This window comes from Podarcis gaigeae, assembly GCF_964106915.1.
Source record: "Podarcis gaigeae genome assembly, chromosome: 6".
Classification (NCBI taxonomy): Eukaryota; Metazoa; Chordata; class Lepidosauria; order Squamata; family Lacertidae; genus Podarcis; species Podarcis gaigeae.
Window position 1 is genome coordinate 7,872,064 of NC_139682.1, and position 14,336 is coordinate 7,886,399.

Genomic DNA, 14,336 nt, shown 5'->3' on the forward strand with positions numbered 1-14,336 from the left:
ACTATCAGCATAAGAAAATAGACCTTTTGAGCATTGCACCTCTATTAACACCGCCAGGTAAATGTGGCTATTTTCAGCTGTAGATGTGCAGAGCTGACTCTGTTCAAAATCTGGGTTGAATACTTTGTTCTCACAGCTTAGCATCTAGGACTGCAGAGCAGAAAGCGTGGGAGAGCCTCAACCACTTCATCTCCAGAGACACAAAGTCTCTGTGGTTAGTTGTGTTTCTTAAATTTGCAAGTTTCAAGAGCGTCTGCAGTGAGGCCGTATGTTTACAGTGCAATTCTGTTCAAGTGGCGCTTACTCACAGGGAAGTATATCTAGGATTGCAGCCTTGCCTTCGTTCGCACGGACGCACGTACACAGAGCATAAAGGAGGATGGAGGTATAAAACTCTCACACAGAATGAAAATGCTTGCAAATAATGCCCATCAGAAAAGTGTGCATGTCTATCCTTTCTAAAAACAATCCTAATCAGTATAATTAAAGCTTTTCCATACCGTAAAGCAAACGGTCATGTTACATTGTCCAGCACCTCCTCCTCATTTATCCTTGGGCGGCTGAATGCCAGGCTAAAAAAACGTAAGAGATAAATTGGATTTTGTCCAGTTGAGTGGCAGCTGGGTTGCTATCGGCCAGAGCGAGACGTCTGCTAGAAATAAAAAACTGAGCTGTGTTCAGTCTGATTCCTGATGTGTGGCATATCCAAGCAGGCATTCTGAGTGTGTTTTTGACCACGGATGTTGTCCGATATCAGGGGCCGTGTGAAATGCAAGCGGCCACACAATGGGGCTGTTTGCAATTTGGTGGACGCTCGGGTTGCGAATGTGATCCATGCAGGAGGCACGTTCGCAAACCGCAGTGCTGCATCTGCACATGCGCGGGTTGCGATTCGGCGCTTCTGCGCATGCGCAAAGCACGATTTAGTGCTTCTGCACATGTGCAATTGCCCAAACCTGGAAGTAATCTGTTCTGGTACTTCCGGGTTTGGCACGGTAGGCAACCCGAAAATGAGCAGCCTAAGTGTTTGTAACCCGAGGTATAACTGTATTTACTGTATTTTTTGCTCTGTAAGACTCACTTTTTCCCTCCTAAAAAGTAAGGGGAAATGTGTGTGCGTCTTATGGAGCGAATGCAGGCTGTGCAGCTATCCCAGAAGCCAGAGCAGAAGGAGGGATTGCTGCTTTCACTGCACAGCGATCCCTCTTGCTGTTCTGGCTTCTGAGATTCAGAATATTTTTTTTCTTGTTTTCCTCCTCCAAAAACTAGGTGCATCTTGTGGTCTGGTGTGTCTTATAGAGCGAAAAATACGGTATACTGTAATCTTGATGCGATGACACCGTTTTCTAATGTGCTCTCGTGCCAAGGTCTTTGCAGGGCACGAGGTCCAGCAAGGCAGGGCTGGGTAGGGCAACAGAGAATCGTCACAGGGGCAGAAGCAGCTGGTGGGCAGGGCAAGAAGGGAATAAACAGCCAGACACACTGAATGGACCAGGAATACTCATTCACATTGCCTGGGCTATGGGCTCTCTACCTCATTTCATGTGGCTTCCAAGGGGATGAAAAAATGGGGCAAAGGGAGGTTCCAGATAGAGAGATCACTAGCTCTAGTCTTGCTTACTGGCGGCATGTGACAGGAACGAGGCAGCAGTAAATCACACCGAGCAAGCTGGAGTTAACTCTTTATTAGCCAAACAGGATCTGCACGGGAGTGTCAGGCCTAGTGGGCACAGCAACCGAAGTCTTGCCTCCATGGAACAGTTGCTGAGACTGAAGATTTTCCCTGTGACCCCCCCATCAATGCCCCACCACCACTCCCTGAGCTCTGAGCCGTCTTCCCTTGTTGGTTCACCAGCTAGTTCCTCCCACTATTCCTAAGAGATTATCTACAGTGGTACCTGTGGTTACGAACTTAATTCTTTCTGGAGGTCCGTTCTTAAACTGAAACCGTTCTTAACCTGAGGTACCACTTTAGCTAATGGGGCCTCCCGTTGCTGCTGTGCCGCTGGCATGCGATTTCTGTTCTCATCCTGAGGTAAAGTTCTTAACCCAAGGTACTGCTTCTGGGTTAGCAGAGTCTGTAACCCGAAGTGTTTTTAACCTGAGGTGTTTGTAACCTGAGGTACCACTGTAAAAGGAAATGCGACTCTCAATTTAAAAAAAACCACTCCCCATTGTGCAGGACTCTCCAGTACCAGATCCCTTCATGTGTAAGAACAAATATGCTGGCTGACAAACATTTAGATTTTAATCGCTTATGTATTATATTTCCTGGAAGAAATGGAGGAAGTGAGAGATTTTACTTTCTTGGGCTCCATAATCACTGCAGATGGTGACAGCAGTCACGAAATTAAAAGACGCCTGCTTCTTGCGAGAAAAGCAGTGACAAACCTAGACAGCATCTTAAAAAGCAGAGACATCACCTTGCCAACAAAGGTCTGTATAGTTAAAGCTATGGTTTTTCCAGTAGTGATGTATGGAATGAGAGCTGGACCAGAAAGAAGGCTGATCGCCGAAGAATGGATGCTTTTGAATTATGGTGCTGGAGGAAACTCTTGAGAGTCCCATGGACTGCAAGAAGATCAAACCTCTCCATTCTGAAGTAAATCAGCCCTGAGTGCTCACTGGAAGGACAAATCCTGAAGCTGAGGCTCCAATACTTTGGCCACCTCATGAGAAGAGAAGACACCCTGGAAAAGACCCTGGTGTTGGGAAAGATGGAGGGCACAAGGAGAAGGGGATGGCAGAGGACGAGATGGTTGGACAGTGTTCTCGAAGCTACCAGCATGAGTTTGACCAAACTGCGGGAGGCAGTGGAAGACAGGAGTGCCTGGCGTGCTCTGGTCCGTGGGATCACAAAGAGTTGGACACGACTAAATGACTAAACAACAACAACATTACATTTCCTGTTCACCTTTTTCTCTGAGGAGCTCAGGGTAGTGTACATGTTTCTTGCCCCCTCCCTTTAACAACAGCCCTGTGAGGTAGGTTTCTCTGTGGGTTCTCGATTACCAGCCTCAGCATCCTCATCCAGTTCTCCCTTTTAATTACTGTATTTGATTGCTAGATGCCCTGAGGACATGGATTCCAAACACGCACAGAGTTCAATACATCATTGCTCCTTTCCAGAACAGTATAAAACCTCTTCTTTCCTCTTTGAGCTGTTTTTCCCCCTGTGGCGGCTGCAGTTCAGAGTTCATAATTGTGACCCATGCTTCGTAAACAAGGGGTCAAACAGACCTTAGGTTGGAATCCTGCATCAGCCCCATGGACCAGGGTGGGTCCTATTCCAAGTAAACAGAGTTGTACTGTTAGCTGGCCAGCGCTGAAACAAATCTTCCATATTCCTAACCACCTAAAGGCACCCTTCATTTTTGGAGTTTAAATGGGGTGGTTTCTATTGACAGCAGTTTAGCATCAAAGGACTCTCCAGGGCCCTAGTTCCTTGGCCAGTGGAATATTCTTGCACAGGCTGCCTAGATGAAAATCACAGGGAATCCCCATGATGACGCTTGGGGAGAAGAAACTCCCAGAACGAAGGATCCTTTCCAGAAGTCTCCCTAGCTGAGAAGCAGCCTGCGTCATTTCACTGCGGGCAGATGACACAATATGGCAATCCTGACTTGAGCTGAGCCAGGGTGGGGGTATTTTCCCGGATGCTAAACACAGCAGACCATGTCGCTTTCCACATCCCTGGTTTTCACAGCGTGCGATTTATCCCCGGGCCAACAATGTGCAGGCTCTCTTTCATCCTTAATGTGCTTATTTGGCAAACTGTGTGAGATGCCCTGCGAAAAATAGTATGAATCCATTGAGTCATGGCTGCCTTTCCTTGCCGGCTGGATGCGGGCGTGCGGCCTCAAAGGTTAAACTGAGGGGACCGATACCAGAGGTGGTATTCTAGGAGATGCTGAATATCCCTTGTGCCTCTCCATTATGTAGGGTGGGTTTTTAATAGAGTTGCAAACATTGGGTGCCTCCTGCTCTCTCTGCCAAGCGGTGGCAAGAGCCCATGGAGTTCCAGCCACTCACTCACCCACCCAGGGTTTCTTTGGAGAATTGAGACAGAGTGGAGTCTATCGTAGCTGTAAGAAAGATGGTTTATTCACCTGTTTGCACCATCAGTCTGCATGGGAGGAGTCCAGATCTTACAACACGGTCATTTCAAGTGGGGTTTGTACCATCTTCTGGGTTTATGGATTTTCTCAGTTTCGTGCTCCCCCAATGCCCTGTTTGGGGGAACTTCCTGCGCCACCCTAAAACTGGTGCTAATGCGGAATGGGGAGCAACATCTACTGCCCTCTGCTGGGGTTTCTCCTGGTGGCTAAACTCAGCTCCACTGGGAACCAGGTTACACAATGGACTCTGCTGGGGGCTTTTGGGAGAAAAAAAATGGCAGCTGGTGATCTTTGAGAGTGACACAGAACCTCTAATGAAGGGCAATGAGTTCTGTCTTCATCCTCTCCAATTTCAGGGAGGTTAGTTCTCTGGTTTCACCCCCCAAAAAATTCCAGCTGAAGAGGAGGTTAAGGGGTGATATGATAGCCATGTTCAAATATATAAAAGGATGTCACATAGAGGAGGGAGAAAGGTTGTTTTCTGCTGCTCCAGAGAAGCGGACACGGAGCAATGGTTCCAAACTACAAGAAAGAAGATTCCACCTAAACATTAGGAAGAACTTCCTGATAGTAAGAGCTGTTCGACAGTGGAATTTGCTGCCAAGGAGTGTGGTGGGGTCTCCTTCTTTGGAGGTCTTTAAGCAGAGGCTTGACAACCATATGTCAGGAGTGCTCTGATGGTGTTTCCTGCTTGGCAGGGGGTTGGACTCGATGGCCCTTGTGGTCTCTTCCAACTCTATGATTCTATGATTCTATGATTCTATTCTAAGTTCTTTATGGAGGGCATTGTCTGTTGTTGCCCCAATCCTATTGAATTCCCTTCTTCCCTCTACCATACAGCAAACATCACCCATCAGATGCTTCCAACGTCTTGTAAAGATGTATCTTTTGCTCAGGGTTCCCCTGACCCATTTGACTGGACCTTGATACAGGAATCCAATTAATCTCTGTTTAATTTGATTTTTATTTGCTTTTCTACGTTTTTATGCCATTTTATTTGTTTTCAGTTGCATCCTTGTTTCAATATCCATTGTTTCTATTACCCCCACAGTGTACAACAGCACTTGGCTTTCTTTAAAAAACCATTAAGTGGTTTAGAAAAAGCTTTTAAATGGATAATTTTTGGCCTGGCATTAGTTTTTTGGTGTGCTGTTTTATCTGCTGCTGTTTTCTTGGCATGCGTGCTTTTTTAAAACAGGATTTTATGGGTGACTCCTGGCGTCAGCCTCTAGTTTAACGTCACCCTTTTGTAGACGTGCCGTTTTGTGAACTGCTTTGCATCTTATTTTTAGAGCACAAAAGGAACACATAAGTATTTCAAATAAGGATCAAAGGAGATCTTTGGATCCCGGCCGCTCCCCTGCCCCGTCTTTTTAACAAAAAGCAAAATATTTTGTTGCTGCTCTTCTTCTTCTTCTTCTTCTTCTTCTTCTTCTTCTTCTTCTTCTTCTTCTTTCCCTCGTAGCCGAGTAAGATTGTCTTTCATAAACACCGTTTTAACAATGAGTCTGTAAGTGACTGTGGAGGCCAATTCTGGATTCACATGTTCTTCCACAGTGGGGACATTGGTTTCCTGGTGGGAGTTGATCACAGTGAGGGTTTGCTAAGTGTGCCTTCCTCTTAGCACGTTTCTCCCCTTGCATCCTGAGTTCGAGTGTCTTCAAAGCCCATGACACCTTTGGTAAAGGCTGTTTTCCAGTTGGAGCTCTTGCAGGCAAGTGTTTCCCAATTGTTGGTTTTTATACTACATTTTTTAAAGATTTGCCTTGAGAGAGTTTTTAAACCTCTTTTGTTGACCACCAGCATTACACTTTCCATTTTTAAGTTCGGAATAGAGAAGTTGCTTTGGAAGGCGATAATCAGCCATCTGCACAACATGGCCATCCAAGAAGTTGATGTTGAAGAATCGTTGCTTCAGCACTGATGATCTGTGGTCCAAAGTATCTCTGCTCTTACAGGTGATTGCATAGAGCTGGTCACAATATGGTAGGGAGAGAGTCAGGATACTGCTGTGGATAGGTCAGTCTTCCCCCAACGTGATGCTCTCCAGATATTTTGGAGCACTTCAGGTGGTTGGGCTGACAGGAGAGTTCAGTAAGTCCCAAGGTGAAAAAGAGCTGTCGTGAAACTGATACCTTCTCTCACTTGTTTCCCACTTGGGAAAAGTATCTTCCTGGCATGGGGGTGGGAGAACTCTTGCTCGTTTCACCTCCACAGTGCAGACAATCCTTTATCAATTCCATTCCCCCATCAATTGCAGCATTGCACACAGTTCTGGAGTTTAAGCAAGGTTGCGTACAAGGATTTAGTCCCAAAAGCAAACAGGAAGGAATGTCCCGTGAGTTCACAGAAGTGCCTTCACAGCAGACTGTGATATAAAGCCGACAAGAGCTTCTAGCCACCTTGTTCATTTCACCTCTGAAGACACATCTTTGGGCTTGCAGAGCTAGAGTTGGGGACAAAGTTTTATCGGTTTCTCTGTAGCTTTTCACAGGCTTTTTTACAGGGATTACATAATTTAGGTTCGTTGTTGATTTTTCCCCCTCCAGGATTTGGTATCCTGGGGAAGAATTCAGTGTAACACTAAATAAATTATTCCATCAGCTCAGGGCATTTCAGAAGGAATGACCCCTCTGCTCCTCACCTCGTGTGCTGTTCTGGGGGTCCCCTGACTAATTTTTTGGGGGGGAGGCATGTGGGGTATGGAGGAGAGAGGAGGGAATGTTGCATTCGTGGAAGACTTTGCACTGGCTTCTGCAAGCAGGACTTATGAGTTGAACCCAGCCCTGTACAATTGTGGGAGGCCAACTCTCCCCCACTTTATGTATCCAGGGCAGCTGTTTGCCAGCTCCATCTGGTACGCCAGCCGAGACTCTACTTGCTCGCAGAGTGACTTTCTGGTACTTTCTCCTGCTTGTACTACTACAATGTGATCTACCTTTGGGGCTACCTTTGAAGGTAACTCGGAAACTACAACTAATCCAGAATGCGTCAGCTAGACTGGTGACTTGGAGAAGCTGCCAGGACCATATAACACTGGTCCTGAAAGGCCCACATTGGCTCCCAGTACATTTCTGAGCAGAATTCTAAGTGTTGGTGCGGACCCTTAAAGCCCTAAACGGCCTCAGCCCTGTATACCTGAAGGAGCGTCTCCACCCCCATCGTTCTGCCCGGACACTGAGGTCCAGCTCTGAGAGCCTTCTGGTGGTTCCCTCACTGCGAGAAGTGAAGGTACAGGGAACCAGGCAGAGGGCCTTCTTTGGTAGTGGCGCCCGCCCTGTGGAACGCCCTCCCTTCAGATGTCAAAGCGATAAATAACTACCTGACATTCAGAAGACATCTGAAGGCAGCCCTGTATAGGGAAGCTTTTTAATGTACAATGTAGCCTGACGTGTTGCTTTTAGGTTGCCAGACTATAATAATAGGCCAGAAGAAGCCTGGGTTTCACTTTCTGTCTCTCTTACCTTCTGGTGTGGGGTTCTGTACACAGTTTGCTTAGTGTTAAGGTTTTAGTCTTATTGTAAGTTTAAGTTAGGGACGCGGGTGGTGCTGTGGGTTAAACCACAGAGCCTAGGACTTGCTCATCAGAAAGTTGGCGGTTCGAATCCCCGCAACAGGGTGAGCTCCTGTTGCTTGGTCCCAGCTCCTGCCAACCTAGCAGTTCGAAAGCACGTCAAAGTGCAAGTAGATAAATAGGTACCACTCCAACAGGAAGGTAAACGGTGTTTCCGTGCACTGCTCTGGTTCGCCAGAAGCGGCTTAGTCCTGCTAGCCACATGACCCGGAAGCTGTACACTGGCTCCCTCGACCAATAAAGCGAGATGAGCGCCGCAACCTCAGAGTCGGTCACGACTGGACCTAATGGTCAGGGGTCCTTTTACTTTACATGTTACTCTAAATGTGTCATGTGATGTAATGTCAAGGTTCTAAAAATTAAAACCAACTGCATGGGGATCTGGATTGGGCCAAAATCCATGCAGGGTGGCAGTGGTGTTTTAATGCATTCACCTCTCTGCCGCAATTTGAAAAGAATCATTCTTCCCCCCACCCATAAATATTACATAGCAATTAAGGATTGATAGGTCAGGAGCAAACTGAGCAAACTGAGACCTAGGGGTGGCCCCAGGGGCTGTCACGGGAGGCGGACCCTGGTGATGTCATGGGCAATTCTTCCTCTGTGTTCCCTCCCACCACTGAGTCCTGGAGATGGAGGTTAATTGGGAGAGGGAAGGAGGGAGTGGTGGAGGTCACAACTGCTCCCCAAGACACACAATAATTTGCAGCCAGCTCCTGCCAGTCTGAAGGTTGGAACTGCACACATAGTCTGCTTAATATATACATTTTTAAAGGCATTCTCTCTGTCGCCTGGTTATTCAAACCCTCCTCCTGCCGCAACCCCAGAGTCGGCCACAACTGGACCTAATGGTCAGGGGTCCCTTTACCTTTACCTTTACAACTCCATTTTGAAATTATCAGAAAAAGGAGACTGGGAATAGACGGGAAGAAAGGCACAGATGTTCTTAAGAAGTATTTCATCATCAGTGGAGGAAAGGAGCCAAGCAACAGTTGCAAAGAGAGAGGATCTGTCCATCATATTAGAGTCCCAATCTATGCACTGCTCCGATTCCCAATGGATATCGCATAGATGTTTCCAAAGTGATCGAAGAATTTAATTTTAGATGCTATGATTTACAAAATGCCATTTTTAAATATATACCAGATGGAGAGATTCTGCATTTTTCTGTGAATTGCACATCTAGATTTTTCTCACTGTCCTTTCTGCTGATCTTTAAGGTGATGCCGAGAAGGTCACACACAGTGGAGGTTTAACTCTCTTCTTTGTAATTAGGATTAATAACACTTGCCTTTCAAATGAAGAGGATTAATTAATTCTTGTAAGTCACCAGAGAGCCTCTTTATTATTATAGGTAGTGATTTCATCTGCAGGAAAGCTCCTCTGGTTAAATCTTAAAAAGTGCTATAGCAGGCTATAACTCAGCCACCGCAGAATGGCAGAATTTGTCTTCCTGAGTTGGGCAGAAGTGTATTTATCTAGAATATATAATGACAAGAAGAGCTCTGTTGCTTATGCTACCTGGAGAATTAAAAGTATTTTCCTAAGGTCTGTCCTTCCTCCCTGCAAATACTATGGGTGCAATTCTGTGTAGTCTTAAGTGGGGAATGCGTGTGCAGAACAAAGTCCGCTCGGGCAACAGGACTGACCTGGGGGTTCCCCTTCTGAGCAGATTTAGCACACATGTTCCACAACAACTTAGGGCTCACTCTTAATTTCAGTGTTGTGAGTTCAAGCCCCACATTGGGCAAAAGATTCCCTCATTGCAGCGGGTTGGACTAGATGATCCTTGTGGCCCCTTCAAACTCTACATTTCTATGATTCACACTTACCTTTCCTCCCGTGCTTTCTAGGCACAGTTTTCCCTCCCAGTGTAGTCCTTTCCCTGTGAAAAACTCACTCTTTAATGCTGAATCAGAACAACAGCAATTAGGGGTTTCTGCAGATTGCTGTTTGCTCCAATTCTGCAGTAAAGAGTGGACCTGGGCCTAGAAATGCTGCACTAAAGGAAATCCAGATGACCCTTGGTTTAATCCTGCCCTGCAGGTCTGGATATCCTTGTGCACAGATCTATGATGTCTCACTTTAGGGACACTGTTGCTTCCTTAAGGAGCATCTCTTCTCAGTTTATCCTGCCTCAGAATGAAGGTAGGAGCACTTCTTTTCCCATCAGGATTTAGCCTAGCTTTCTTCCTGACATGCTTATCTTCTGTTTGCGGGGATTTTTATGACTTGAAAAACATCTTATTGCTGGAGCCCCCACCTGCAGCATGATATAGTAGAAGCCTGTCTCCCGTTTATCTCTTCAGAGAGAGCATCTAACTCAACATTTTATCATTTCTGCTGTTGCTAAATATATAAGAAAAGATCACGAGAGCTTTCCAAACCAGAACAATGATGTGTGGAGCAAAATAAGCTGCGATTAAAAAAAATATATATGCAAAGCAGCTCAATTTCTTTCATGCATCTGCATTGATTTTATGAGCCAGCTGAAAATTGGTGAGGACACTGAGAAGAGGCGGGACTGAAGATATATGGATTTGAATGTTTGAAGACAAATGCTTGCTTGACTCAAATCTTGTTCAGGGTGTGCAGAGTTGATGTACATCAGCTTAAATGCAAATTTGCAATGCAAATTTGCAAAGTTCTGGGTGGTTTCAAATCAGATTTTTTAAGAATTACACCTGCCATTGTAGGCAATGTTTGAATTTCGCAGTGTGTGATGTGCAGAATTTCTGGCGAGTTTGTTGAAGACAGCTTTCCAATTTTCACAATTTGCGGTTATAACTTGCAGTTAATTGAAGTCTTTTGGCGCTCCATTCTGGGTGAAGCTTTCATCCTTTACAGAGATAACCACTTTCATTCCACCCTGTTCTGCCCTCTTCCTTCAGGCCATTTAAGCACATGCCTGAGACGTTCCGAGTGACCCTTGTAAACTGTGCTCAGTAGACAAGTGGGGAGAAACTTGCAATCGCGGACATGCCCATCTTTAGTCCCCGTTTAGTGTATGTAATATGTTGAGATGCTGGGATTGAAGTTGGGACCTTTCCCGTGCAACGCATATGCTTTATCATTGAGCTGTGGCTCCAGGGTCTTTTGAATTTTAATAGCCTAACTATTGGGACAATGAATGGGGTTTCCAGCTCCTCACAGCTACACTCCTCAAACCAGTTTAACAACAATATCTTCCACACCAAGGGACTAGCTCTGTTGAGGGCATGCGTTCGTGGGTTAGGAATTGCTAAAATGAAATCCGCAGCCTTTCCCCCCAAACTACAGCTCTGACAATCCTTTGGAAGATCAGAATTTGTAGAAAGCTGATGTCAGGTGGTATCTGATGCTGAGTAGATGTGGTCATGGTGGCACCTTGATGGTGGTTGAGAGGAAGAATACTCCTTTGGGGAATCTTAACATTGGCTTCATGTACCAAATCTACTGTAAGTGGACAGGTTTTGCTCATTCTTACGGTCTTTATTGATGTTGGAACAGCAGAGAGATGTAATAAAGGAGATCAGTGTGGTGTAGTGGTTAAGAGCGGTATTCAAGTAATCTGGGGAACCGGGTTCACTTCCCCGCTCCTCCACATGCAGCTGCTGGGTGACCTTGGGCTAGTCACACTTCTTTGAAGTCTCTCAGCCCCACTCACCTAGAATCATAGAATCATAGAATCATAGAGTTGGAAGAGACCACAAGGGCCATCGAGTCCAACCCCCTGCCAAGCAGGAAACACCATCAGAGCACTCCTGACATATGATTGTCAAGCCTCTGCTTAAAGACCTCCAAAGAAGGAGACTCCACCACACTCCTTGGCAGCAAATTCCACTGTCAAACAGCTCTTACTGTCAGGAAGTTCTTCCTAATGTTTAGGTGGAATCTTTTTTCTTGTAGTTTGGAACCATTGCTCCGTGTCCGCTTCTCTGGAGCAGCAGAAAACAACCTTTCTCCCTCCTCTATGTGACATCCTTTTATATATTTGAACATGGCTATCATATCACCCCTTAACCTCCTCTTCTCCAGGCTAAACATGCCCAGCTCCCTTAGCCGTTCTTCATAAGGCATCGTTTCCAGAGTGTTTGTTGTGGGGGAGGAAGGGAAAGGAGAATGTTAGCCGCTTTGAGACTCCTTAAGGGGAGTGAAAGGTGGGATATCAAATCCAAATTCTTCTTCTTCATCATCATTTTGGAGGGTGACGTTTATTTGGCCTCGGGCAACAGTTTGTTGATCGGCTCACTTACAGGAATCCTTTCCTCTGCTGTAACCTTACTGTGGTTTGTTCCCTCATGTTCTACATCAACAGTGGGGAAACCTATGGTCTGCAGGCCCAATACGGCCCAATAGTGGTCCTAAATTGGCCTGTGAGGCTGTTTTACCCAACCTGTAGCTAGCTACCTGATGCCCTAGGCGATGTCAGGTGTGGAGCAGGCAAAGTCTTGGCTGCACAGGAGCATAAAATGCACTCCTGGTTTTTCCTAGGCACCCGCCCCAATTGCTCATAATCCAGAAACTAGTTTTGACCGATAGATTTATGTGTTAAAAATATTATGCTGAATCTAGGCCTCTGAAGTGGACTGACTGCTGAGCTCTTTCAGAGTTTACCTGCTCGATGGAACTCTTAGCTTATGTGCTAATTTTCTTCGTTCTGTTTCTTTTCTTCCCACCTTCCTTTTTTAAAAAAAACTTTGCTTTCTCCCCTTTTGGTTTCTCCCGTCCTCTTTTTTTCTTACCCCACCTTTCCCCCCCTTTTTTTTGAAAACACTCGAAACCTAAAGCTCACAAACGCAAACCTATGGGGCTTCCAGGTATGGAGATGCATGTGGATTGAAGTTCGTGTGTCATGTTGTGGTCGTTTTGTTTTGTTTTGTTGGGAATGAACCCTGCTAAGCTTGGTTTTAGACACATGAAAAGAGAGACCCTCTACACAACGCAGGCGACAAAGCCACATAGCCAGGCACCGACACCTACACAATATTATGATTCCGTGCACCTTCTCTGCAAAACGTATCAGATATTGCTTTGCATAGAAAAATGGGTCGAGAAATGGCTCTTTCAAATTAAGAAGAAAACTGGTGAGTACGGAGAGCCGGACGAGTTTGTCTTTTCCCAGCAAACATTTTAAGCACCCTTTGTTTATGCATCTACAAAGGGTGATTGGGTTTCCCTAAAATCTAGGAGAGAACTGTATCTTCACCATTCACCTGGCCTGTGGCTGTATGAATAAACAGACACTGCTATGAGGGCAACCCTGCTTTATAACTGGGCACAGTGCTTCGCACCAGTCCTTTTAAGTGTGTTTTATATTTTTGTCAATTGATGGCTTTCTATAGCACTCCTGCTGATACCTCCTCTCTCCTCTGCATTTTCTTTATCTACTAACTTCCTCTCCGCCTCCACCACAATCTTCACACCCTCTTATTTCTGTCCTCTATGCAAGCCACTGAATGCAGGAAACTACCCTATAGCAAGTCATGCCAATCGTCCATAGAGCCCAATACTGTCTACTCTAGCGGGCAGCAGCTGTCCAGCATGCTGGGAAAACCTGCTGCCTGAGATTCTTTTTAATGAGAGTTGCCGGACATTGGACCTTCTTACTGTGTCTTTTAGGGCCTAACTACATGTTACTCTAGGGACGCGGGTGGCGCTGTGGGTTAAACCACAGAGCCTAGGACATGCCGATCAGAAGGTTGGCGGTTTGAATCCCCGCGTCGGTGTGAGCTCCCGTTGCTTGGTCCCTGCTCCTGCCAACCTAGCAGTTCAAAAGCATGTCAAAGTGCAAGTAGATAAATAGGTACCGCTCCGGCAGGAAGGTAAACAGCGTTTCCGTGCGTTGTTCTGGTTTGCCAGAAGTGGCTTAGTCCTGCTGGCCACATAACCCGGAAGCTGTAGAAGAAGTTCCCTTGGCCAATAAAGCAAGATGAGCGCCGCAACCCCAGAGTTGGCCACGACTGGACCTAATGGTCAGGGGTCCCTTTACCTTACATGTTACTCTAAATGTGTCATGTGATGTAATGTCAAGGTTCTAAAAAATAAAACCAACTGCATGGGGATTTGGATTGGGCCAAAATCCACGCAGGGTGGCAGTGATGTTTTAATGCATCCACCTCTCTGCCGCAATTTGAAAAGAATCATTCTTTTCCCCACCCATAATTATTACATAGCAATTAAGGGTTGATAGGGCAGGAGCATCTCACACTCTGAGATTTCAGGGCCCCAAACTGAGACCTAGGGGTGGCCCCAGGGGCTGTCACGGGAGGCGGACCCTGGTGATGTCATGGGCAATTCTTCCTCTGTGTTCCCTCCCACCACTGAGTCCTGGAGATGGAGGTTAATTGGGAGAGTGAAGGAGGGAGTGGTGGAGGTCACAACTGCTCCCCAAGACACACAGTAATTTCCAGCCAGCTCCTGCCAGTCTGAAGCTTGGAACTATTTACATAGTCTGCTTAATATATACATTTGTTTAAGGCATACTCTCTGTCACCTGGTTATTCAACCCCCCCCCCTTGTCACTTGCAGGGGAACAGGCAAACCTTGTGACTTCAGACCAGTGCGGAGGTCTGACAACTCTAATAGCAATAATTTCAAAACTCCTACTGGCGTCAAAGAGAGTTTTTGCCTTTCTATCTCTATTTACCATGCTCCAGGGTGGA

General features: G+C 46.1%; 1 protein-coding gene across 10 annotated transcripts in view; it reads left to right on the top strand.

The window, feature by feature from the left end:
* Positions 1–14,336, top strand: part of KCNQ2 (potassium voltage-gated channel subfamily Q member 2) — a 146,457-nt gene that overhangs the window by 85,608 nt on the left and 46,513 nt on the right. For 7 of the 10 annotated variants that reach the window (XM_083744203.1, XM_083744206.1, XM_083744202.1 and 4 more), the window contains exon 9: positions 12,462–12,491. The exons of the other annotated variants lie outside the window; for them this stretch is intronic. In XM_083744203.1, the coding sequence (XP_083600329.1) occupies positions 12,462–12,491 (30 nt within the window). The remainder of the gene's footprint in view (positions 1–12,461; positions 12,492–14,336) is intronic. 10 annotated transcript variants of the gene reach the window in all.